General features: G+C 47.5%; 1 protein-coding gene across 5 annotated transcripts in view; it reads left to right on the top strand.

Annotated features, from left to right (window-relative positions):
- DAO (D-amino acid oxidase) overlaps window positions 1-6,581 on the top strand; it is a 180,347-nt gene extending 173,766 nt beyond the window's left edge. For all 5 annotated transcript variants that reach the window (XM_069214774.1, XM_069214775.1, XM_069214776.1 and 2 more), the window contains one exon: window positions 4,596-6,581. In XM_069214774.1, coding sequence (XP_069070875.1) covers window positions 4,596-4,718 — 123 coding nt within the window. In that variant the 3' untranslated portion in view covers window positions 4,719-6,581. The remainder of the gene's footprint in view (window positions 1-4,595) is intronic.
- Window positions 6,582-27,512: the final 20,931 nt, after the last annotated feature.

The raw sequence follows: 27,512 nt of genomic DNA, 5'->3' as shown, positions 1-27,512 counted from the left end.
CTTGCCACCACAAATCTAAGTGATTGCTACCTGCAGCTCCAAGAGCGCACTCCCCATGTAAAAAAAAAAGGAGCCATTATGTTTTTTCTAGGGAACACTCCACTAGTGGATATTTGTAAGTCAGCTACTTGGGATAACCCACATGTATTCCCAAAACACTATTTTGTTGATTTCTTAGTTAACCAACAAGCTAGAGTGGGTCAAGCTGTATTACCTACACTCTTTCAAGCATCTACGTCAACCATTGACAAGCCACCGCTTTTGGGGACCACTGCTTTACATTCAATGCTAAGCATATGTATCTACGGCCAACACATGCTACAAATAGAATATGTTACTTACCCAGTAAGCTTCTGTTCGTAGTGTGTAGTGCAGTAGATTAATATGCACTGATCCTCCTCCCTGGAAGCTAATGGCTGATATACACACTACTCTACTCAAGCACTCATCCTTGTCAAACTATACTTTGCATTTTCATTTTTACTATCTCTCTATTGTTTCTATACCATGCTCACCTGATGAGCCAAAAAGAATCCAACAACGGAGCTGATGACCATGCTCAATACAGACTATAGGAGAAGTCACTATACCTCGTGACTCAAAAGACTTCTTTGAAGAAAAACAAGTTGCAAACATCTGAGCCCAACACTAGATGGCAGGAGTATGCTAAGCATGTGAATCTACGGCACTACACGGGCTGGTTCGGATGGGATTCTGCCAAGCCATAATTTCAGAATTGGCTTGTTTTAATTTAAAACCATGGATTGTACATTTTAGAAGTGTTTATCATTTACCTATTTATAGGAGGATTTGCTGTCATACAATACTGCGAGTTGAGCAATATAGAAATCATCAGCACACTTAAAAACATTGATTTGGGGGTGTTATGTTTTGGAACCCCAGGTTTGAAGCCAGACAAAAAACTTTTTTTTAACGTAATGTCACCACCGCCTTAGTTCGAGCTCCATTAACATGCATATGTGATTATCTCATATGTGTTCTCCGTCAAGGGTCTGTCTGGCTTTGTTCATAATAGAAAAAAAATCAATGGTAAGAGAATTTCACGCTGTAGAATGATCTTCGTAAGTGCAAGTGATTGATTTGCACTAAGTGATCCTGTGTTAATGGTGCTGTTAGTATAAGCCTTCATGTTAAAACTCCTCTATTGACTGTTTAGATACAGTACACAGTACTCGACATCCCCAGCACTTGATTTACATTAAGGCGATGAGTACCCGGTGCGTAGTTATTGATAGAGTTACGATATTTTCCCATTTGTGTGATTAGGCTTGGTTAGTGGGCTTAAAAGCTAATTGTGCCAGCCATTTTCTTCTTTCAGTTACATCACTCATTTGTTGTTGCTTTCAAGCTGCCATAAGTGTGGCGTCCATTGCTTAGGGGAGCGACACATGATACTCCTTTTGGATTCCACCACCTCCAATTAGGAGTGCCCTGGTGCCTCCGAGCTTGGAATTATTGGGTCTGCAAACTCCAGACCAAATATTTCCTCATCCAGAGCCATGGCCTTCTTTTTCGTTGGGCAGATGCACAGCGTGCTCCTTCCCTGTCCCCTGCAACTGCAAGAAGAGAGCAGCAGTGCTCCCCAGGACAGGCTTAAGCCTGCCTGACCAGCACCCTGCCCCTCACCCCAGTGCTTAATTTGTAAATAAAGAGGTGCCGGTGCTCTAAGCCATTCTCTTAAACACGAGACTGCTATAATTAAATCTGCCAGCACTGAATACTGAAGCAGCGTAATCCTGAAGCCATTTCGGGCCTCTTCAATCCATTTACGGCCACCCCTGCCCCTTCAGCTCATCCTGCAACTTTCTACTTTCTCCCTTTATGACGACTTTTAGTGTTTTCCTTCTTCTGTCTTTCCCATAAGTGTCTTTTGCTGGCAGCAAATGCTTGAGGCATAAGAATAAGCCCCGGCCCTCACAAATAAGTGCCCGTGCTCAGCACCGGAAACATCAAGCACAAATTAAGCACTGCCTCACCCTCATCCATTGACCCCACTCCCTTTCACCCCACTGGCCCTCACACTTACGCATTCACAGTCTTGGAGCAGGTGGAAAGCGCCAGCGGCTTTCTTGCCAGAAAGAGAAACACGTACAAGAAAAAGGGCATTAAAATATTGAGCTCGTTTAATTATTCCTCATTTCGGGACTAAAATATGTAATTGCCAGAATTTGGTGCATGGATACCAGAATTGGAACAGCACACTCGAAATGAGTGTCTTAGTGCCTAAAATGGTTCAGACTGGGGTGGGCATGTTTGGTATATTGAAGTACGAGAGTCCCATAGTTATAAAATGTATTTACATAAATCATTTTGGTGATAACTCTAGTAAACATTTTTTCTCGACTGACTTACTCTCCTTAATAGATCAACTAATCGATAGTGTTAACATGCAGTTTGTGCACCCTCCTGCCTCGCCTCACTGACACTCACTCTGAAATCCATATCTCACATCTTTTATTATCCTTAATGACATATATTTTTGAAAGTACTCACAATTTAGCAAATCCCGCATTGCAAATCTAGATACACGCACAGCAACAGTTCTTCCCCCACATGCAGCGCCTTACATGAGCCAGTACAAATCAGGTAAGGTTATATTGCCATGGAGTGGATTATTCAAAATAGATATTCGGACGACCTTAAATGCTGAGGGTGTAGAGCTGTTCTGGAACCCAGTTGATAGATTATATTCTGATAAATTGTGCCGTGTCTCATGGCTGTAGGAGCATCGTGGAGCAACGTGGAGGCGATTTATTTGAACGCACTGTACTTACAGCTTACATGAGGAAGAGGCTATTTTGAAACAAATTTTATCCCTAAAAAGATTCTGTCACCTGTAATGTTAACTCCCCCCCCCCACCCCCTTAAGTCTTTATTTGAAAGTTAGAATAAGTTAAAAAGTCCAGCAATATCAATTCCTGTGAATGAGTAGACCAGCGCTTGAGATGGTCTATTGAAACTCTGGTCCCAGTAAAATCATTTCTAATATTTGATGTGCCAGAGAAGCCTTCTAATGCTATCCTCAGGAACTTTCTACAGTCACTGGTGTTTTTAATGGCAATGTATTCATTTTTACTGTTCACTTAAATGATACGTAAGTGTGGGAATTAACTGTGGGGCTTTGCTGGGTTTCGCGAGCGTGAGTTATTTCATCAAACTGGACATTGTAAACCTGGGGATTGATGAATCATTTTAAACTGAAACCATTGGCCTGTATTATGGGTCCTTCGAAATTGAAGAGTTGTATTATTAGTTGACGATAGATTGCCGGTATAATGGAGCTTGATTTGATGGAATCTGTATTGTAATTATTGACGAGCCAGATGGGAAATTTTAGGAATTCAATGCTGTTTTGTATTGGTCACTAACCTCAGCAGTAAATAGTAGGATGCTGATGAGGATAAGGGTTGTGAACCTTTAGTGGTCAGTAGGCCGCAGCATGCAGACAGCTGTGTTTAGTGCTGGCTACTGTGCCTCAGCACAGCACATGGAAGAGCAGCACAGGGTTGAATTCTTGTAGATAAGGCGTGGCGAAAGGCTTGAAGGTCTGAATGAAGACTCAGGTTCTTCACCCTCTCGTTGTGAGTTCAAATATGTTTACTCACTCTGGATGTGGCCCGTTTAGTCTTCCATCGAACAATGCTCACAGGGGCTTACTCTGACTCTGATAAATGTCTGACTCGATTAAAAAAAAATTGAATAATTTCCTCCGAGACCTTCAGTTGTTTCTGAGACTTCACACTGACAATGTCTCTCTTGTTGGTATCCACTTTAGCCAATGCAGCCTCCTTCCTACACCTCCCCTAGTCAGTAATTTTTTTGGCCACAGTCAGAGTGGTGGTTGCATAGTCTGCCCTTCTAACAGGTATCACATTGATCGACGCACATTGATGGCATGTCCAGTCTTCCTTACAATCTCCTTTAGTGACCTCATGTTGAACAGCAGGGTTGATAAAACAGGATTGCTGGGGGCCTGAGCTGCGAAATCTAAATCAAGTACCCTAATCAGTAGCTCACACCACCCTCCTTTACATGACACTCAGATCACATTTTTTTTATAACAACCAATGCTGTATTCATGTAAAGAGCTGCAGGAATTATTTTAGGTTCTTCTTGCGCTTGGGATCTGTTCTTGACTAGCGTCCTGTGCATTATTCCAAGTTGCCAAACTTCGTAGCGGAACTAAAATGCATCTCTATAGTATATAATGAACCTCATGCATGGCTATTGCTCATGTTGAGTGCTTCTTCTATTTTATCATGCCTCATCTAAATAATTGATCTAAAGTTCACAAAATATTTAATTGGCACCCACAGGTCTTCCCTGTGACTTTCTTAATGTGTGATGTCTGTGGTCTGAGCTGCATTACGTTGAAACAGCTCTTGCAGTTGAGACAGGAGGACAGCTAGATCACCCTCATTCTTCAACCTCAACACCTCCATTTTCTGTGTGAGTGCTTTTGCCATCAGACTTCACCCCAGACCTAACGTGTAGGTTTCCACCACTCGCCCAGGCATTGCTTTGTATTTTTACTCTGGGTTCTAATTTGTGTCTTTTTCTTTTATCTTCCATAGGTGATCCATAACTATGGACACGGGGGCTTCGGCTTGACCATCCACTGGGGCTGTGCAATGGAAGCGGCTAATCTCTTTGAAAAAATCTTGCGGGAGAAGAAGTTGCCTCGCTCTTCCCTCTGAGCACATGCGGGTGCATATTACAGCAGTTAGTGAGGACTAACCTTCAGCTCCGGAACTCGTTGTATTGCATCCAAAAGAATACTGAATAATTATGTTTCTGATTACTGCCACTTCAGCGTTGATAGCTGATTTCTGACACTTCAAGACCTGCATTTCCTTTATTATCCAGAAATATTTACAAGAAGAGAAACATTAGGCTCGACCTCATGTTAATCTACCCTCTCCTCCATCCTGCCACAGGCTCGTGCCCCAGTGCAAACACTTACAGCTGTGCCTTAAATGTTTCTGGAAGTTCACGTAGGGCTGAGCTTGGCAGAGACCATCCATTGCCCCCCTCAAATTGGAGTCCATCCCACAGATTTAATACTGGGGGCATTGGCAGCTGTCCCCATTACCAACGATATAGTCATCCCATCCTCTCCTTGTCCACATACAGAAAGAAATACACCACATGCAACAGTGCATTTATTATCAATGCCTAGTGTCTTGAAGACAGTTCTCTACTGATACATTGCACCTGGCACCAATCACCAGAGAGGAATAGGTGATCGTAGCAGAATGTCTTGGCCATCTTCTCAAGTCTGCATAATCGAAGCAAGCTAGCAAGAAGCGGAGATGGACTTCTGTGGTCTTCCTATAGTTGGGACCAACCCTCCGTCTCAATTTTGTAGAACTCTTCCACTTCCCCCCAAGGTCTTGTCACACCATCTCACTCCTATGCTTTACTTTCTTCATGGAGTTGCCATTATGATGTAAAACACTACAGGGCACTGGTGATCGATTACAGTGACATGCAGGAGAAGATGGCTGACAGCAAACCCTGCAGAACACCATTTTGGATCACAAGTCGTTCCATTTACTCTTCATCATGTTCTTACTTGTTTGTGTTCTTGTTCATGTTATTAAAACGTTTGCCTTCATTTGCTCCCCTTCCTCACCCATTTGATTCTAACGCTAGTCTTCATGTTTAACTGTGCAGTCCATAATATATTAGGCACTATGTGTGCCCAGTTTATCAATTCAATTTAAACGAAATTTAATCAACTCCAGTATTGCTGATCTTCAGTGTGCCTGCAGGAGAAGCAGCGCTCCGCAGCTTTTTGGCGTTTGAGCTATATAAGTACCACATACATACATACAGAGTGCTGACGCCATACAGTGTCAAAATTCGCATTCTAAAAATTGATAATAGTGCCTTTTGTACCAGGTCATACTTTCTGTCGTAGCGTTTTGTGCTGCTTCTAGCCATGTGGCAGATTCACAGACGTTTTTGCATCTAAATTCAGTGTAGGTGTCCAAATCATAGCATCTACTGCCTTACTCCACATATCCTGGGCTGCAGAAAAGCGAACTGTGCACATAGATGGAACTTCTGAGTAAGGAAAGTCTGTGAGTATTGCAGATGTTGAACAGTTTGAAGTTTATAGATATGGACAGAAAAGAGGGGAATGTGCACACTGTACAAATGTTTTGCACAGCCATAATCTCTCTGCAAACACATGCATATTTTCTGCAAAAATAGTGTAGTGGGGGTGTTTCCAACAGTAGCTTGTGCATATTTCGTGGCTCTGTGGAAAAGAGTGTTTCTCCACATAGAAAAAGTATTCCTAGTTGACTCAAAAAATGCAATCTGTACGGATGAGTGTATTGGGGGAAGACTATGCATGAAAATCTACAATTGGCATAGACATCCTAGTTCATACCTCTGTGTTTTTATAACTCTCCAAAAAGTCAGATACCTGCTCCTCCTACATGAGAAAACACTGAAATGTTCGTTTAACCATAGCATTGCCAGCAGAATCAGAATTTGTAAGAAATCGTTTGCGAAATATGCACTTTATAATCGTGGATTTCTTCCTCAGCAAATTGCGGCCCATATTTATACTTTTTGACGCTAAACTGCGCTAACGCAGTTTAGCGTCAAAAAGTTTTGCGCCGTCTAACGCCATTCTGAAGCGCCATGCGGGCGCCGTATTTATGGAATGGCGTTAGACGGCGCAATCAGACCGGCGCTGCCTGGTTTGCGTGGGAAAAAACCACGTAGACCAGACAGCGCCGGCGTAGGGGGAAAATGGCGTATGGGCGTCTTAAAATGGGGCAAGTCAGGTTACGTCGAAAAAATCGTCGTAACCCGACTTGCGCCATTTATTTTCGACGCCCATCCCCCATCAACATGACTCCTATCATTGTAAAGATAGGAGTCATGCCCCCTTGCCCAATGGCCATGCCCAGGGGACTTCTGTCCCCTGGGCATGGTCATTGGGCATAGTGGCATGTAGGGGGGCACAAATCAGGCCCCCCTATGCCAAAAAAAATTATTTAAAAAAAATAAAAAAATACTTACCTGAACTTACCTGAATGTCCCTGGGGTGGGTCCCTCCAGCCTTGGGTGTCCTCCTGGGGTGGGCAAGGGTGGCAGGGGGGGGTGCCTGGGGGCAGGGGAGGGCACTCTGGGCTCATTTTGAGCCCACTTGTCCCTTAACGCCATGCCTGACCCAGGCGTTAAAAAGCGGCGCAAATGCGCCGTTTTTAGCCACGCCCACTCCCGGGCGTCTCTTTTGCCCGGGAGTATAAATACCACGTAAAGGCCTGGGAGTCATTTTTTAGACGGGAACGCCTCCCTTGCATATCATTAACGCAAGGAAGGGGTTCACGCTAAAAAATGACGCACATTCCGGGAACTTTGGCGCTATACGCCTCTAACGCCATAGTATAAATATGGCGTTAGTTGGCGTTAGTTTAGCGTCGAATTTGCGTCGAAAAAAACGACGCAAATTCGGCGCAAACGGAGTATAAATACGGCCCTGAATGTATTGAAAATAAACGTATTCATGAACTCGCATACCAAAGATGTCTTTTCATCCATCTCCATGCCACGTATTTGTTTCTAAAGTAGTGCATTTAAAACATGTTTAGCACCATATTCTGAAATCCTTGAACATTTCACATCAATCTTCTCACTTTGAGGTGTTGTGCTTACTTGCCAATATCGTCATCACTTCTCATTTCCTGGGTGAACAATCGAAACATGTTGCTTGCAGGTCCACCTCATTGGGCTGCATTGTGAACTCACTCATCTCAGGGATCTCCCTCAGCGCTCCCCATGTCAGTATGAGTCACAGTGAGCTTCCTGGCACACTGGACTCCTTGGAATGGGTCTACGTCGTTTTACCGCCCTTATTTAACCAACTTTATACAAGGGGCGACAACCCCCTAATTATTTTCCATTGTCTCCCTCTATTCCGTTTTCCTATTGTCACCCTTTTCCTAATACCCTTTCACCTGACCTCTCTGTTTCTTGGGTAAATTGGAATATGTGTTAAATTGAATTACTACTTTAAAGCATGGTTTCTCCTACTGATTATGTATTGGCTCCCAGCACCCTAGTCTTCTGTATTAGTTAGTCACACTACGAACAGTTCAGTGAGTATTTTATTCACCTTGCGAGTGTTTTTTGTTTTGCTTTCCTAGCACTTTGGATTGCACGCATTTCCAAAAGAGTATAAATAAACTACTCTGAGGCAGGCCAGTCACAAGCTCTTGTGGTGTCCTGGGCGAAGTATACTTGCGGGTTCCCCGGCACTGCAGGGCGCATTACCCTAGCTCGCTGTGTGTTCAGGTTTGCATCATCAAGTACTGTCTGCGCTGTGGTCCAGCTTCACTGCATTTGAAGTGTTGTCCTTACCGCACTTCCTGCACAATATCTCTACTCCACTCAAATGATGATGAATGCCAGTTTACTTATCCTAATGGCTGTTCTGCTTGGATATTGGAGGCAGAAGGGAGTACATGGGAAAACGAGCATTGGCAAAGCCACTAGGTTTTGCCTACACATGAGCTATTGGCTTTGGCAATGTGTTTTTGCCATGTTGTACGTCAGTGTGGCTGCTGTTCAGCATGGCTAAAAGTTAGTGGTGTGGAGTGTTGTAGAATGGACTGGGGGAGTAGAGTGTTGTAAAGTGGAGTAGGGGGAGTTGAGTGGAAGAGAGTAGAGTTCAATGGTTCAGAGCCAGAGAGTGTCATGGTGTGAAGTGGCATGGGGTGGGGTGGGTTGGAGTGGATTGAGGTAGTGGGGTAGATTGGATTAGAGTGGGGTGGATTGAAGTGGAGTGAGATGTATTGGAGAGGGGTGATTAGATTGGATTGGGATGGGTGGATTGGACTGAAGAGATAGGGCTAGTGGGGGTGGATGGGGTAGTTTTGAATAGGGTAAATTGGAGTAGGGTGGATTGGACTGGAGTGGGGAGGATTAGAGTGGGCTACAGTGGGGTGGATTGGAATCATTTGATTGGGGTGGGGTGGATTGAAATGGAGTGCAGAGGATTAGAGTGGAGTGGGATGGATTGGAGTCATTGGACTGGAGTGGGGTGGATTGGACTATAGTGGATTGGAGTGAAGTTGGGTGGATTGCAGTGGGGTTGACTGGATTGAATTGGGGTGGGGTGGACTGGAGTGAGGTTGGTTGGAATGGACGGATTGGATTGGAGGAGTGGATTGGATTGTGTGGGGTGGATTGCACTGGAGTGGGATGGAATTGAGTGGGGTGGATTGGATTGGGGTGGGGTGGGGTGGATTGGAATGGGGTTGACTGGAATTAAGTAGGTTGGATTGTGGTGGATTGGACTATAGTGTGTTAGATTGGATTGTAGTTGGGGGTTAGAGAGGCATGGGTTGGAATCGAGTGGGGTGGTTGGACTGAGTGGGGTGGACTGAGTTTGGGTGAAGTTGATAGGAGTGGGTTGAATTAAGGTGGACTATTGGACTGAAGTGAGGTTGGTTTAGAGGAATTGGATTGGACTGGGGTGGACTGATCTGGGGTGATGTGGATCGGTTTGAGGTGGATTGGGGTAGAATAGGGTGGATTGGAATAGAGTGGGGTGGATTGAAGTGGAGTGGGGTAGATTGGAGTAGAAGGGGTAGATCGGGGTTGATTGGATTAGAGTGGAGTGGATTGTAGTAGAATGGGGTGAGGTGGATTGGAGTAGGATGGAGTGGATGGGGTAGATTGAATTTGAGTGGGGTGGACTGGGTGGAGTGGGGTGGGTTAGGGTGGATTGGAATGGGGTGCAACGCACTGAGATGGGGTAGATTGGAGTTGGGTGGGTTGGATTGAGTGGGGTGGATTGGAGTGGAGTGAACTGGAGTGGGGTGGATTGGATTTTAGTGGGGTGGATTGGATTGGGATAGGGTGGGATGGATTGAATTGGGGTTGGGTGGGGTGGATTTGATTGGACTGGAGTGGGATAAACTGCATTGGAGTGGGGTGGATTGGTATGGCGTGAGGTGGTTTAGGCTGGTGTGGACGGGGTAAGGTGGGGTGGATTAAGGTGGTGTGTGAAGAATTTGCATAGGAGTGGGTGGATTGAGGTGAACTGGATTGGACTGGGGCGGATTGGAGTTGGATGGACTGGGGTGAGGGAGGTGAATTGTATTGAGGTGGATTGGGTTGGATTGAAGTGGGATAGGTTGGATTGGAGTGTAGTGGGTTGGATTGGAATGTGGTGGGATGGATTTGAATGTAGTGGTTTGGAGTGGGATGGGATGGGATGGATTGGAGTGGCGTGGGTTGGACTGGAGTGTTTTGGATTAGTGGTGGATTGGAGTGGGTTGGATTGGATTGCATTAGGTAGATTGAATTGAGGTGGATTAGATTGGTTTGGCTTGTGGTGGATTGGATTGGGCTGAATTGGGATGGAGCAGGGTGGATTGGATTGGGGTGGGCTGGACTGGATTGGAGCAGGGCAGTCTCAAGTGGGGCAAACTGGAGTGGGGCAGATTGTTTTGGAATGGAGTGCCGCAGATTGTTTTTGATTGGAGTGGGGCAGATTAGAGTGGGGAAGATTGTTTTAGATTGTTATGGGCATATTGGAGTGGGACAGATTCTTATGGATTGGAGTGGGGCAGATTTTTTTGGATTGGAATCAGACAGATTGTTTTGGTTTGCAGTGGGGCAGACTTCAGTGAGGCAGATTGTTTTGTATTAGAGTGGGGCAGATTTCTTTGGACTGGAGTAGGGTAGATGTGTTTGGGGCAGATTGTTGTGCGGCAGACTGGAGTAGGGCAGAGTACTATGGACTGGAGTGGGGGAGATTGGTTTGGATTAGAATGGGGCAGATTGTTTTGTATTGGAGTGGAGCAAATTGTGTTGGAGTGGGGCAGATTGTTTTGGATTGGAGTGGACAGACTGTTTTGGATTAGAGTGGGGCAGATTGCTTTGGATTGGAGTGGACAGACTGTTTTGGATTGGAGTGGGGCTGATTGTTTTGGATTGCAGTGGGGCACATTGTTTTGGTTTGTACTGGTGAAAGGAAATGCCTCCTTGGCATGGTTACCCCCTGACGATTTGCCTTTTGTTGATGCCAATTATGATTGAAAGTGTGCTGGGACCCTGCTAACCAGGCCTCAGCACCAGTGTTCTTTCCCCACACTGTACCTTTGTTCCCACAATTGGCACAGCCCTGGCACTCAGATAAGTCCCTTGTAAATGGTACCCCTGGTACCAAGGGCCCTGATGCCAGGGAAGGTCTCTAAGGGGGACAGCATATCTTATGCTACCCTGGGGACCCCTCACTCAGCACATGCACACTGCCTCACAGCTTGTGTGTGTGGGTGGGGAGAAAATTACTAAGTCGACATGGCACTCCCCTCAGAGTGCCATGCCCACCTCACACTGCCTGTGGCATAGGTAAGTCACCCCTCTAGCAGGCCTTACAGCCCTAAGGTAGGGTGCACTATACCACAGGTGAGGGCATATGTGCATGAGCATTATGCCCCTACAATGTCTAAGCAAACCCTTAGACATTGTAAGTGCAGGGTAGCCATAAAGAGTATATGGTCTGGGAGTTTGTTAGACACGAACTCTACAGTTCCATAATGGCTACACTGAAATCTGGGAAGTTTGGTATCAAACATCTCAGCACAATAAATGCACACTGATACCAGTGTGGAATTCATTGTAAAATGCACTCAGAGGGCATCTTAGAGATGCCCCCTGAATACCAGTCCGACTCCTAGTGCTACGCTGACCAGTCTCTGCCAGCCTGCCACAACCAGACGAGTTTCTGGCCACTCGGGGAGAGTGCTTCTGTCACTTTGTGGCCAGGGACAAAGCCTGTATTGGGTGGAGGTGCTTTTCACCTCCCCCTGCAGGAACTGTAACACCTGGCAGTGAGCCTCAAAGACTCATGCCTTTTGTTACAGCAACCCAGGGCATTCCAGCTAGTGGAGATGCCCACCCCTCTGGCCACTGCCCCCACTTTTGGTGGCAAGGCTGGGGGAGATAATGAGAAAAACAAGGAGGAATCACCCACCAGCCAGGACCTCCCCTAAGGTGCCCTGAGCTGAGGTTGCCCCTGCCTTTAGAAATCCTTCATCTTGAGATTGGAGGATTCCCCCAATAGGATTAGGGATGTGCCTCCTCCCCTCAAGGAGGAGGCTCAAAGAAGGTGTAGCCACCCTCCAGGACAGTAGCCATTGGCTACTGCCCTCCTGACCTAAAACACACCCCTAAATCTAGTATTTAGGGGCAACCCAGAACCTAGGAAATCATATTCCTGCAACCTACACTAAGAAGAAGGACTGCTGATCTGAAAGCCCTGCAGAGACGACGTAGACGACAACTGACTTGGCCCCAGCCCTACCGGCCTGTCTCCGGACTCAAAGAACCTGCACAGCGACGCATACGGCAGGGACCAGTGACCTCTGAAGCCTCAGAGGATTGCCCTGAACTGAAGGACCAAGAAACTCCAGAGAACAGCGGCACTGTTGATCAACAGCAACATTTTTGCAACTTTGAAGCAACTTTTAAAGAACTCACTCTTCCCGCCGGAAGCATGAGTCTTCACCCTCTGCACCCAACACCCCCCGCTCAAGCTCCAGAGAACCAACACTGCAGAGAGGACTCCCAGGCGAATGCGACCTCGTGAGTAACCTGAGATGACCCCCCCCTGCACCTCCACAGCGACGCCTGCAGAGGGGATCCAGAGGCTCCCCCTGACCGCGACTGCCTGGAACAAAGAACCCGACGCATGGACCAAGCACTGCACCCGCAGCCCCCAGGCCTGAAAGGAACCAACCTCCAGTGCAGGAGTGACCATCAGGCGGTCCTCTGCCTATCCCAGTTGGTGGCTGGCCCGAGACGCCCCCCTGTGCCCTGCCTGCATCGCTAGAGTGACCCCCTGGTCCCTCCATTGATTTCTACAGAAAACCCTACGCCTGCTAAGCACACTGCACCCGGCCACCCCTGTGCCGCTGAGGGTGTGTTTTGTGTGCCTGTTTGTGTCCCCCCCTGGTCTGCCCTCCGAAGACGCAGGTACTTACCTGTTGGCAGACTGGAACCGGAGCACCCGTGTTCTCCATAGGCGCCTATGTGTTTTGGGCCCTCCTTTGACCTCTGCACCTGACCGGCCCTGTGTTGCTGGTGCGGTGACTTTGGGGTTGCCTTGAACCCCCCAACAGTGGGCTGCCTATGCCCAGGAAAACTGAACTTGTAAGTGCTTTACTTACCTCAGAAACTTAACCCTACTTACCTCCCCCAGGAACTAACGATTTTTGCACTGTGTCCACTTTTAAAATAGCTTATTGCCATTTTAACCTATACTGTGTATGTTACTGCTCTAATTCAAAGTTCCTTACTTACCTATGTGGAGTACCTTGCATTTTCTGTATTTACTTCAAATATTGAATCTTGTGGTTCTAAAATAATTTAAGAAAATACATTTTTCTATTTAAAAACTGTTGGCCTGGAGTTAAGTCTTTGAGTGTGTGTTCCTCATTTATTGCCTGTGTGTGTACAACAAATGCGTAACTCTACCCTCTGATAAGCCTACTGCTCGACCACACTACCACAAAATAGAGCATTAGAATTATCGAATTTTGCCACTACCAACCTCTAAGGGGAACCCTTGGACTCTGTGCACACCATCTCTCACTTTGAAATAGTATATACAGAACCAAGGGCCAGATGTAGAAAAGGGTTTTTCCCATTCTGTGTCAATGGGAAAATGTGTTCGTACATATGGCCCCAACTTCCTACATTGGTGGATCGGCGGTGGGGTCTAAAACTTTGCATTTGCTGGACTACTCAGCCAATACCTGATCACACGATTAAATTCCAAAAATTGACATTAGAAACTGATTTTTTTAAATTTGAGCTATTTTTCTAAATTTCTAAAAAGTCCTGCTAGGGCCTTGTGTAAGTCCCTATTAGCATTTCTTTTAGAGTTTAAAAGTTTGTAAAAGTTTGGATTTAAGTTCTAGAAATAGTTTTTAGACTCTTAAAAAGTTATCCCAACTTTTAGAGTGATAATGTCTAGCACAGATGAGATGGTGGTGGAACTCAACCTCACCCCTTACCTGCATCTAGGGATGTCAGAGTTAAGGTCTCTCTGTAAACTTAAAAAGGTAAAAACTGGGTCCAACCCTACCAAAGTAAAGCTCCAGGAGCTTTTGCAGAGTTTGCAAAGGACCACCCCTCTGAGGATAATCCTACAGATGGGGAAGTTAGTGACCAGGAGGATGATTCCCCTCCCCCACTCCTGTCCTAACCAGGGAGAACAGGATTTCTCAAACCCTGACTCCACAAATCATAATCAGAGAGACTGGTTCTTCCACAGGGGAGACCAGTAAATCTGGAAGATGACCTGTTAGCCAGGATGGCCAAAAGATTGGCTTTGGAGAGACAGCTCCTAGCCATAGAAAGGGAAAGACATGAGAACATGAGATGGGTTTAGTTCCCATCAATGGTGGCAGCAACTTAAATAGGGTCAGAGAGAATACTGACATCCTAAAAATCCCCAAAGGGATTGTAACAAAATGTGAAGATGGTGATGATATCACCAAATGGGTCACAGTTTTTGAGAGGGCTTGTGCAACCAGAAAAGTAAACAGATCTCACTGGGGAGCTCTCCTTTGGGAAATGTTCACTGGAAAGTGTAGGGATAGACTCCTTGCACTCTCTGGTAAAGATGCAGAATCCTATGACCTCATGAAGGCTACCCTGATTGAGGGCTTTGAATTCTCAACTCAGGAGTACAGGATTAGGTTCAGGGGGGCTCAAAAATCCTCGAGCCAGACCTGGGTTGATTTTGTTGACTTCTCAGTCAAAACACTAGATGGTTGGATAACTGGCAGTGGTGTAAATGATTATGATGGGCTGTATAACTTGTTTATGAAAGAACATCTGTTAAGTAATCGTTTCAATGACAAACTGCATCAACATCTGGTAGACCTAGGTCCAATTTCTCCCCACAAATTGGGAAAGAATGCAGACCATTGGGTCAAGACTAGGGTGACCAAGACTTCCACAGGGGGTGACCAAAAAAAAGGGGTCACAAAGCCTCCCCAGGGGAAGAGTGGTGAGACATCCAAGTGAAAAAGTAAAGAGTCTTCTACAGGGCCCCAAAAACCTGCTCAGGAGGGTGGGCCCAAAGCCTCTTCACAGTCCTCAAATGGGTATAAGGGTAAAAACTTTGATCCCAAGAAGGCCTGGTGTCGAATCTGTACTCAGCATGGACACCAAACTGGAGACAAGGCCTGTCCCAAGAAAAGTCCCACAACTAATACTACTCCAGTTAGCAGTGGATTAGCCAGTCTCCAGGTGTGATCAACAGTGTGCCCAGAGGAAATCAGGGTTCACACTGAAGCTACGTTAGTCTCTGAGGGTGGGGTGGACCTAGCCACACTTGCTGCCTGGCCACCTCATGCAAAAATACAGGCAGCAGCTTTTAATCAATGGGACTAGAGTAGAAGCACTGAGGGATACAGGTGCCAGTGTCACAATGGTGACAGACAAACTGGTTTTCCCAGGACAGGACCTGGCTGGACAGACATATCCAGTCACAAATGCTGACAATCAAACTAAAGTCCATCCCATAGCAATGGTAACTTTAGAATGGGGAGGGCGGAGCATGCCGAGCCGAAAGATGGCCGCGCTTTAGCGGAGCTCTGTCGGCTACCATAAGATCCTTTACAATCCTGTGGGCCACGCCCGAGCTCTCAAACTCCCTGGGGGAGCGACCGATGCCCAGACAGCAGGGGAGAAGATTCGGCCATCGGAGGGCTCCGATGGGACCCGGTGTGAGTGTCAGGCCGCGGGAAGAGTCTGGTTGCGTGAGCCAGAGCCGATCGGCCAGGGCCTGGAAACGGTGAGAGGGCGCCGGCGCCCGCTCGTGGGCGCGTGGCTCGAGAGCTCCTGAGACGCGTTGTGGTGGGACCAGCTGCACCCGGGACAGGAGTGGGGGCGCGCCAAGAGGCGGCCCCGATCGGCTCCGCAAGATTGTGGAAGCCTCCGGGCGGCACTGATTGCATGTGGCCGCGCTCACCTTTCGGATCGGCAGAGCAGTGGAGCTGGCGAGAGGCGTGGGGGCCTAAAGGTGAGCCTAAGCGACACAACAGAGAGCAGAGAGAAACCTACTGCTATCGCAGTCAGTGAGGCCGGACTGGACTGCCCGGAGCTAGCACGGCTGCAGTAAGACTATGGGTGACGCCTCAGAGATAACCAACACAACGTATTACGCGCACACACAATTAATGTAAGAAGGCCCCTGGGTGAGCTGATTTCGGCTTGCTGGCTATTGTTGGACCGAAGGCAGACCGAGGCGTCTCTGGAAGCCAACGGGGGGGCGCCGGCTGAGGCAAGACATGTCCTGGGTGAGCGAAGCCGGTGCTGAGCATCGGATTGGTGACACTGACCCTGTGGAGGGATCAGGGTGCCGCTGATACCGGAACATACAGCAAGCAAAATCGCAGGAACGGAGGGCAGACCGCATGGAAAAGACATTAGCTCTTGCCACCATGGGAAAACATGACAAAGCTCAACCTAAACTACACTTTGAGCGACGTAAAACTATGAGTCAGACTGGGGAAGGCGCAGAGGCTAGATTGGAGGGGTCCCCAGAGGTCCCAACTCATGATGAACAAGACCTACGCCACATTCTAACAGCGATGCAACAAAGTCTAACCCAAATAGACAGTAAAATCCACTCTCTATCATACCGTGTGGACATAATTTCGGAAAGACTAGATAAGCAGCCGGGGCGTTTGGACCAGGTGGAAAGGCGTGTATCGGCAGTGGAGGATGGACATATTGCACTAGCTTCTGGACAGCTAAAAGTGAACACGGAGCTGGATATCCTTAAACACAAAATGGACGATTTGGAGTCCCGTTCTCGGAGAAACAACCTTCGCATTGTGAGACTTGCGGAGTCTACATCGATCGTAAATATGGAGAAATTTGTAGAGAGCCTGCTGATACAACTGCTGGGGCAGGACACTTTCTCAGCGTTCTTCATGGTGGAACGAGCACATAGGTCGCTGGCGGTCCGGCCTCCGCCTGGGGCTTCACCTCGCCCGGTGATAGCGAGACTGTTGAACTACAGGGACCGTGATGCTGCATTAAAGCGGGCACGTGAGTTGAAAACATTGCGGTACGAGGGAATGACTCTCTCATTGTACCCTGACTTCACACTGCAGGTGCAGGAAGCGAGGAAGCAATTTCTGCCGGGAAAGAAACAGCTAAGAGCACTGCAACTAGATTATAGAATGTTATACCCAGCTAAACTGAGAGTAGATGTAGATGGTAACACAATATTCTTCACTGACCATAAAAAGTTGGAACAATTTGTGAACCGTAAGCTGGCAGATAAAAGAAACGCTCTGGGTACTGAGCCAGCGAACGATTAATCAAAGTCCAGATTTTAATCGTAAAAGCTCTCCCTGTAGAAATTTGTTCAGAACACTAGAATTGAGAAAGTTGGCTACATTATAGTTGTAAATTAGTGACATGTGGACATCACCCATAATGAGAATGTTTAAGGTCTTCTGGGTCTGGAGGTAAACCATACGTGTATTACACACTGGGCGCGACATGTCCAGGGATATAGGGATGGTCTGTTGGAAAAGTATATTGGTAGCCAAGATAACAAAACTATTGTTAAGGCAAAGCAACATCCGCCTTCATGTGTGTTTCACTTACAGCAATGTTGGGGTTAGTATTAAGTGGGGTAGTTCGCGGGAGGATTTCAAAAGTTACTAACAGATGGGCAGGTTGGGGTTTAGCCTATTGTGGGAGGCGGGTGGGGGGGAAGGAAGAAGTTGCAGTAACAGTATGTTGGAAATGTCGTGTAAGACAAAGCAGACAAAACCCAGACGAGTACTATACACAATCAGATTTAGAAAATCAATCTAGAAAAATAGATGACTCCAGTATGTACAACTACTGACACACAAAAAGATCACCACAAACTTAGGTTAGTCACCTGGAATGTGAGGGGTCTAAATGACACACGCAAAACCCGGAGAGTGGTGGCATATTTACTCAGACATAAGGTCGATATTGCAGTATTGCAAGAGACACATTTGGCCCCAAATAGTCCTATGCTCAACCCTCGCAGAATGAAAGGGCAGTTCTTGGCTGCAGGTTACACAACTCACTCTAGGGGCGTCTTGTTGTGGGCCTCCCGAGCATCTGCCATTGAGTTCGAGGGCGCGGAAATTGACCCCGGAGGGCGATATGTGGTGGCAAGGTGTAAGGGAAGGGCTTTCACTTTTATACTAATAGTAATATACGGGGCGAACTATGACGACCCCCAGTTTTACAGAGATCTAGCGGCACGGACAATGAAATGGGGGACCTCCCACAACTTTGGTGTGGAGACTTTAATTGCACATTGTCTCCTGCATTGGATAGATCGGGGGTGGGACCAGGGGCCCAGCTGCTGCAGCAGCACGCGCAATACTAGACGTAATGGTAGTCTCGGGGCTGGTGGATGTCTGGAGAGATAGGCACCCAGAAAAGGGAGGTTACAATCATTACTCATCAGCACATGACTTGTATACACGCATAGATCTTTGGCTGCTTTCCCGCAGTATATCGCATAGAGTGATGCCCGAGGCGCCATGGCCTCGAACTTATTCGGATCACTCACCGATCCCGATTTGATTGACAGTGGGTCATGTTCCACCGCCACCGTTCTCCTGGAGATTCCCACCATACTCGCTGACAGACACTGTATTTAGGGAGGAACTGGCCAATGTAATCAAATAATTTTTCCAACTAAACAAGGGATCAGTTGCCAGAGTGGGTACAGTCTGGGAGACATTTAAGGTATACATAAGAGGGATTACCATGTCCAAACATGCGGAGGTACTCTGATCGATACGTGGGCGACTACAATTACTCGAAGGGGAACTATCCCAGTTAGAACAAGAACATTGTGACACTGCAGATACACGTACACTGGGTCATATTCGTGTCAAGGTACAAGAGTATCAGGAGACAGCCCTATCGGAAATTCGTCATATGGGGAAGTATGCTGTTGCCCGGACATATGGGGAGGGGGACAGACCTGGCAAAGTCCTGGCAAACTTAATCCGCCCCAGTTGCAGCGCTAATCTAATTAATAAAACGACAGCAACAGATGGTAGCATACTCAATGACCCCGAGGATATAGCGGCTAGATTTCGTGAATAATACCAAACACTTTACACCACAAGAGGAAAAAAGAATATCTCACCCACATAGTATTACCGAAACGTTCGGAGAGAGACAGAGAGGCTCTGGGGGCACCATTTACTCTGGTCGAGATAGCAAAAGCGCTGGGAAGCATGGCTGAAGGTAAGGCCCCGGGCCCTGATGGCCTGACTGTATATTTCTACAAAGCATACCAAACACTAATACTTACGCACCTAAAAGGGGTGTTTGAGGAGATGGTCGCAGATGGTTGCATGCCTCCATCGATGAAGGAAGCCATGATAGTCACACTGCTTAAGCCAGGGAAACCACAAGAACAATGCTCCTCTTATAGGCTGCTATCGCTATTGAATGTTGACGTCAAAATATACGCCAAAATCTTAGCTGAACGACTGGCCAAAGTACTGCCCCTACTAGTAAAGCCTGAACAGGCAGGATTCGTCCCCGGCCGTAATCTAACCATGAACCTACGCACATTATTCGGCACAATACAGAACATTAACCCAGATATACAAGCGGTGGCAGTCTTTTTAGACGTGGAAAAAGCGTTTGATTCAGTGGAGTGGGACTTCTTATGGGCAGCACTGCGAAGGTGGGGGATACTTTTCTAGACTTGATAACCACATTATACAGGGAACCCCGGGCTAGAGTTCGGGTCAACGACGCGGTGACGGAAGCACTGAACATCACCAGAGGCACTAGGCAAGGATGCCCGCTTTCCCCCTTATTGTATGCGCTGGTGGCAGCGCCAATGGCTTGCGCCCTGAGGGAATATCATGGACATCGGGCCTTGACTTCAAGCACTACAAAGTAGTAATCTCAGCATACGCAGATGATACTTTGCTGTATATCAAAGATCCAAAATGTAATGCGGCACCGATGCTCCAAGAAATAGTGCGATATGGAGCATTAGCAGACCTTAAAGTCAATTGGGGTAAATCTTTGATGTTCCTGCTGACTCCCTCCACGGTACAGACAGAGGTGGGTTCCCACTTAGATGGGAGATTGGGGCAGTTAGGTATCTGGGTATTAAGGTGCACACTGATCCCAACATTATTGTGATGGATAATTATGACACAGCGATAACTAAATTGGCAACAGATGTCGAGAAATGGATACGACTCCCACTGTCCTTGCTTGGTAGGGTAGCGTTGATGAAAATGGTGGTGTTGCCGTACTTTCTCTTCCTGTTCCAGAATATTCCGATGGTGCTACCTAAGAAATATTTTGCCACATTAAGATCACTCCTCATAAAACTGGCCTGGGCAGGCAAACAGCCCTGGGTGCAATGGCGTGTGCTAACTTTACCATATGAACTCGGTGACCTGGGAGCTCCGGATTTGGAGGCCTATAGCATGGCAGATCGAACTGCAGTGGCGCAGGCTTGGCTCCACGGACCAGGAAATACCCCATTTCTTAGGATAGAGAGAGAACTGGCGTCACCAGCTCCGTTACAGGGAAGCCTATACCAGACCCCAAGTAGGCGATATAAAAAATTGGCATCCCTGGACTCAGTAGCAAAGGCATGGCAAGAGATTATGGACAAACAGAAATTGGCTTTGCTATACTCTCCACATGTACCAGTATATTGCTGTGCTTGGTTTCCACTATGGCGCGACAGTAAACTGATATGCGCCCTTAGCGAACTAGGAATCAACACATTAGGAGACCTATATGAAACGTTGGGACAAAATAAGAGAAGGAACAGTTGAGACTACTCCCCTGCACCAGTTCCAATATCACAGGGCATGACATGCACTGGCACAGTTACTGGGCAATGACATGCAAGAACCCCCCGAGATCACATCGCTCTCTGTGATCCTGCAGGGGAGTTGTACGAGACGATTGGTGTCCCGACTATATGCATCAATACAAGAGTCAAGAGCTCTCAAGGGCCCGCGTGGGGTGGCAAAGAGATTTGGGTGTACAGATCACAGACACTCAGTGGCCTTACTGCTGCGCAATGACACGCTCTGTCTCTCTAAATGGCAGACATCGTCTTATTCACTTCAAATTCCTTAACAGAATATATTACACCCCAATCCGTCTACACAGATATGGTTTACGTGAAAATTCAAACTGCCCCAGATGTGGGGTGGAACGAGCCGATTTCTTACATATGGCATGGGCGTGTGAGAATATAAAAATTTTTGGGAGAGCAATATTTAAAGAGCTTGAGGCTATAACTAGTATACAAATAGATACTAGGCCACTCTTAGCACTTGTGGGATGGGATGCCGATTTACCAAAATCTATTCGCAAATTGGTGGCAATGGGTCTGTTGCTAGCTAAGCGTAGGGTCGCCTTGCGATGGGACCGTGGGCCGATCCCTAAGGTAGATGAATGGCATAGAGATATGACTTATTGCAACACGCAAACAGACACTTACAGTGAGTTACTCCCTCCTACAAACAAACCAGAGAAATTCTGGGAAATATACAAGCAATACCTTATAGGGAAAGAAACGGGAGAAACGGAGGGTGAGACAACTGATTGATAAACAAAGCATGATCACTGTTAAATGTATGGTTAAGACTACCAATGGCTTGTATACATAATTGAAAGACTCTGTACTGATAAAATCCAGAAGGTGAACATACCCACTGAAATGACGCAATATGACATTTAAATTGTATGAGTCTGCAAATACATGATCTTATTGTACTGCTTTACTTGTTTGTATAAAAGCATAAATAAAAGGTTAAAAAACTTTAGAATGGGGAGGGTTCACTGGCCTGAAACAGGTGGTAGTCTCCTATGCAATTCCAGTAGAATGTCTGCTAGGGAATGATCTGGAGTCCTCAGCATGGGCTGAGGTAGAGCTCAAGACCCATGCAGCCATACTGGGTATCCCTGAACGGGTGTGTGTCAAGACAAGGGCACAGTGCAGGGCTCAGGGTGAAAAAGAAGTGTTGGAGTCTGGAATAATGGCCCAACCTTCCAAGAGAAAAGGAAAGAAGACTGGGGAACCAGCTTCAGCACAGCAAAATAAACAGAACCTCTCTTCCCAGGAAGATGTTCTATCCCCTGAGGGAACTGACTCCATGGAGCTGGAGCCTTACCAGGTTGAGCTCTTGGGCCCAGGGGGGCCCTCAAAGGAACAGCTGTGTAAGGAGCAAGAAATGTGTCCCTCTCTAGAAGGCCTAAGACAGCAAGCAGCTGAGCAAGAAAAAGGAAATGTCAGTGGACCTCACAGGGTCTATGGGAAGATGGACTCCCTTACACTGAGGCAAGAGATCCCAAACCTGGTGCCACTAGGAGAGTGGTAGTGCCTCAGGAGTTTAGGGAGTTAATTCTGACCTTAGCCCATGACATTCCCCTTGCTGGGCATTTGGGACAACCAAGACATGGGAGAGATTAGTCTAACATTTCTACTGGCCCAATATATCCCAGAAGGTAAAGGAGTTTTGCACCTCCTGTGTCACCTGTCAAGCCAGTGGTAAGACAGGTGGCCATCCAAAGGCCCTCCTCATTCCACTTCTAGTGGTGGGGGTCCCCTTTGAGAGAGTGGGAGTGGACCTCCCACAGCATCAGGGAACCAGTATATCATAGTAGTAGTGGATCATGCTACTAGGTACCCTGAAGCAATTCCCCTTAGGTCCACTACTGGCCCTGCAGTAGCCAAAGCACTCATTGGTATTTTTTACCAGAGTGGGATTTCCTAAGGAGGTGGTTTCTGACAGAGGTACCAACTTCATGTCAGCTTACCTAAAACACATGTGGAATGAGTGTGGGGTGACTTATAAATTCACCACACCATACCATCCACAAACCAATGGTCTTGTTGAGAGATTTAACAAGACATTGAAGGGCATGATCATGGGGCTCCCTGAAAAATGAAAAATTCAAAAGGAGATGGGATGTCCTCTTGCCATGTCTGCTTTTCGCCTACAGAGAGGTGCCTCAGAAGGAAGTAGGGTTTTCCCCCTTTGAACCTCTGTTTGGCCATCCTGTTAGTAGACCACTAGCTCTTTTGAAAGAAGGCTGGGAGAGACCTCTTCATGAGTCTAAGCAAGATATAGTGGACTATGTACTAGGCCTACGTTCCAGGGTGGCAGAGTACATGGAAAAGGCAAGCAAAAACCTTGAGGCCAGCCAACAGCTCCAGAAGATGTGGTATGACCAAAAGGCTGCTATGGTTGAGTTTCAGCAGGGCAGAAAGTCTGGGTTCTGGAGCCTGTGGCTCCGAGGGCACTTCAGGAAAGATGGAGTGGCCCTTACCCAATGCTAGAGAGAAAGAGTCAGGTCACCTACCTGGTAGACCTAGGCACTAGTAGGACCCCCAAAAGGGTGATCCATGTGAACCGCCTCAAACTCTTTCATGACAGGGCAGATGTAACCATGTTAATGGTTACAGATGAGGATCAGGAAGCTGAGAGTGAACCTCTCCCTGATCTCCTCGGACCCTAAAGATGGCTCAGTAGATGGAGTGGTCTACTCAGACACCCTCTCTAGCCAACAGCAAGCTGACTGCAGGAAAGTCCTACAACAGTTTGCTGAGCTCTTTTCCCTAACCCCTGGTCAGACACACCTGTGTACCCATGATGTGGAAAAAGGAGACAGCATGCCTGTCAAAAACAAAATCTTTAGACAGTCTGATCAAGATAAGGAAAGCATCAAAGAGGAAGTCCACAAGATGCTGGAATTGGGAGTCATTAAGCACTCTGACAGTCCCTGGGCTAGCCTAGTGGTCTTAGTCCCCAAACCTCACACCAAAGATGGAAAGAGAGAGATGAGGTCCTGTGTGGACTACAGAGGGCTCAACTCTGTCACCAAGACAGATGGTCACCCCATCCCAAGGGCAGAAGAGCTAATAGACAAATTAGGTGCTGCCAAATACTTAAGTACCTTTGACTTGACAGCAGGGTACTGGCAAATAAAAATGGCACCTGGAGCAAAAGAGAAAACAGCATTCTCTACACCTGATGGGCACTACCAGTTTACTGTGATGCCCTTTGGCTTAAAGAATGCCCCTGCCACCTTCCAAAGGTTGGTGAATCAAGTCCTTGCTGGCTTGGAGTCCTTTAGTGCAACTTATCTTGATGATATTGCTGTCTTTAGCTCCAACTGGCAGGATCACCTGGTCCATCTGAAGAAGGTTTTGCGGGCCCTGCAAGCAGCAGGCTTCTCTATTAAGGCATCTAAATGTCAGATAGGGCAGGGTACTGTGGCTTACTTGGGTCACCTTGTAGGTGGAGGCCAAGTTCAGCCACCTCAACCCAAGAGCCAGACTATTTTCGATTCAGTAGCTCCAAAACCCCAGACTCAAGCAGGGCATTCCTTGGCTTGACTAGGTACTATAGGAGGTTTGTGAAGGGATATGGATCAATAGTGGCACCCCTCACAGAACAGACCTCCAAGAAAATGCCCAAGAAAGTGAACTGGACAGTGTACTGTCAAAAGGCCTTTGACACCCTGAAGCAAGCTATGTATACAGCACCAGTTTTGAAAGCTCCAGATTATTCTAAGCAGTTCATTATGCAGACAAATGCCTCTGAACAAGGGACAGGAGCAGTCCTGTTCCAAACAAATGATGATGGCATTGACCAGCCTATTGCTTATATTAGCCGGAGGTTACTCACCAGGGAGCAGCGTTGGAGTGCCATTGAGAGGGAGCCCTTTGCTGTGGTTTGGTCCCTGAAGACGTTGAGACCATACCTTTTTGGTACTCACTTCATAGATCAAGCTGACCACAGACCTCTCAGATGGCTGATGCAAATGAAAGGAGAAAATCCTAAACTGTTGAGGTGGTCCATATCCCTACAGGGAAAGGACTTTGTAGTGGAACACAGACCTGGGACTGCCCATGCCAATGCTGATGGCCTTTCCAGGTTCTTCCACTTAGAAAATGAAGACTCTCTTGGGAAAGGTTAGTCTCATCCTCTTTTGTTTGGGGGGAGGGAGTTGTGTAAGGAAATACCTCCTTGGCATGGTTACCCCCTGACTTTTTGCCTTTTGTTGATGCCAGTTATGATTGAAAGTGTGTTGGGACCCTGCTAACCAGGCCCCAGCACCAGTGTTCTTTCCCCAAACTGTACCTTTGTTCCCACAATTGGCACAGCCTTGGCACCCAGATAAGTCCCTTGTAAATGGCTCCCCTGGTACAAAGGGCCCTGATGCCATGGAAGGTCTCTAAGGGCAAATCTTATGCCACCCTGGGGACCCCTCACTCAGCACATGCACACTGCCTCACAGCTTGTGTGTGCTGGTGGGGAGAAAATGACTAAGTCGACATGGCACTCCCCTCAGAGTGCCATGCCCACCTCACACTGCCTGTAGCATAGGTAAGTCACCCCTCTAGCAGGCCTTACAGCCCTAAGGCAGGGTGCACTATACCACAGGTGATGACATATGTGCATGAGCACTATGCCCCTACAGTGTCTAAGCAAAACCTTAGACATTGTAAGTGCAGGGTAGCCATGAAGAGTATATGGTCTGGGAGTTTGTCAAACACGAACTCCATAGTTCCATAATGGCTACACTGAAATCTGGGAAGTTTGGTATCAAACTTCTCAGCACAATAAATGCACACTGATACCAGTGTGGAATGTATTGTAAAATGCATCCAGAGGGCATCTTAGAGATGCCACCTGAATACCAGTCCGACTCCTAGTGCTAGGCTGACCAGTCTCTGCCAGCCTGCCACAACCAGACGAGTTTCTGGCCACATGGGGAGAGAGCCTTTGTCACTCTGTGGCCAGGGACAAAGCCTGTACTGGGTGGAGGTGCTTCTCACCTCCCCCTGCAGGAACTGTAACACCTAGCGGTGAGCCTCAAAGGCTCATGCCTTTTGTTACAGCACCCCAGGACATCCCAGCTAGTGGAGATGCCCACCCTTCCGGGCCCTGCCCACACTTTTGGCAGCAAGGCTGGAGGAGATAATGAGAAAAACAAGGGGGAATCACCCACCAGTCAGGACTGCCCCTAAGTTGCCCTGAACTTAGGTGAACCCCTCCCTTTAGAAATCCTCCATCTTGAGATTGGAGGATTCCCCCAATAGGATTAGGGATGTGCCCCCCTCCCCTCAGGGAGGAGGCACAAAGAGGGTGTAGCCACCCTCCAGGACAGTAGCCATTGGCTACTGCCCTCCTGACCTAAAACACAACCCTAAATCTAATATTTAGGGGCGACCCAGAACCCAGGAAATCAGATTCCTGCAACTTACACAGAGAAGAAGGACTGCTGACCTAAAAGTCCTGCGGAGACGACGGAGATAACAACTGACTTGGCCCCAGCCCTACCGGCCTGTATCCAGACTCAAAGAACCTGCACAGCGACGCATCCGACAGGGACCAGCGACCTCTGAAGCCTCGAAGGACTGCCCTGAACCGAAGGACCAAGAAACTCCTGAGAACAGCAGCACTCTTGACCAACAGCAACATTTTTGCAACTTTGAAGCAACTTTTAAAGAACTCTTCCCGCCAGAAGCGTGAGACTTCACCCTCTGCACCCGACGCCCCCTGCTTGAGCTCCAGAGAACCAATACTGCAGAGAGGCCTCCCAGGCGACTGCGACCTCGTGAGTAACCTGAGACGACCCCCCCTGCGCCCACACAGCGACACCTGCAGAAAGGATCCAGAGGCTCCCACTGACCTCGACTGCCTGGAACAAAGAGCCCGACGCCTGGACCAAGCACTGCATCCGCAGCCCCCAGACCCGAAAGGAACCGACCTCCAGTGCAGGAGTGACCATCAGGCGGCCCTCTGCCTAGCCCAGTTGGTGGTTGGCCCGAGAAGCCCCCCTGTGCCCTGCCTGCATTGCTAGAGTGACCCCCAGGTCCCTCCATTGATTTCCACAGAAAACCCGACACCTGCTAATTACACTGCACCCGGCCACCCCTGTGCCGCCCCTGTGCCGCTGAGGGTGTGTTTTGTGTGCCTGTTTGTGCCCCCCCAGTGCTCTATAAAATCCCCCTGGTCTGTCCTCCGAAGACGCAGGTACTTCCCTGTTGGCAGACTGGAACCGGAGCACCCCTGTTCTCCACAGGCACCTATGTGTTTTGGGCCCTCCTTGGACCTCTGCACCTGACCGGTCCTGTGTTGCTGGTGCGGTGACTTTGGGGCTGCCTTGAACCCACAACAGTGGGCTGCCTATGCCAGGGAAACTGAATTTGTAAGTGCTTTACTTACCTCAGAAACTTAACCTTACTTACCTCCCCCAGGAACTAACGATTTTTGCAGTGTCCACTTTTAAAATAGCTTATTGCCATTTTAATCTATATTGTGTATGTTACTGCTCTAATTCAAAGTTCCTACTTACCTATGTGGAGTACATTGCACTTTATGCATTTACTTCAAATCTTGAATCGTGTGGTTCTAAAATAA

Source organism: Pleurodeles waltl, chromosome 11, assembly GCF_031143425.1.
Source record: "Pleurodeles waltl isolate 20211129_DDA chromosome 11, aPleWal1.hap1.20221129, whole genome shotgun sequence".
Lineage (NCBI taxonomy): Eukaryota > Metazoa > Chordata > Amphibia > Caudata > Salamandridae > Pleurodeles > Pleurodeles waltl.
The sequence above is the reverse complement of the archived record's forward strand: the minus strand, read 5'-3'. Positions and strand labels throughout refer to the sequence as shown.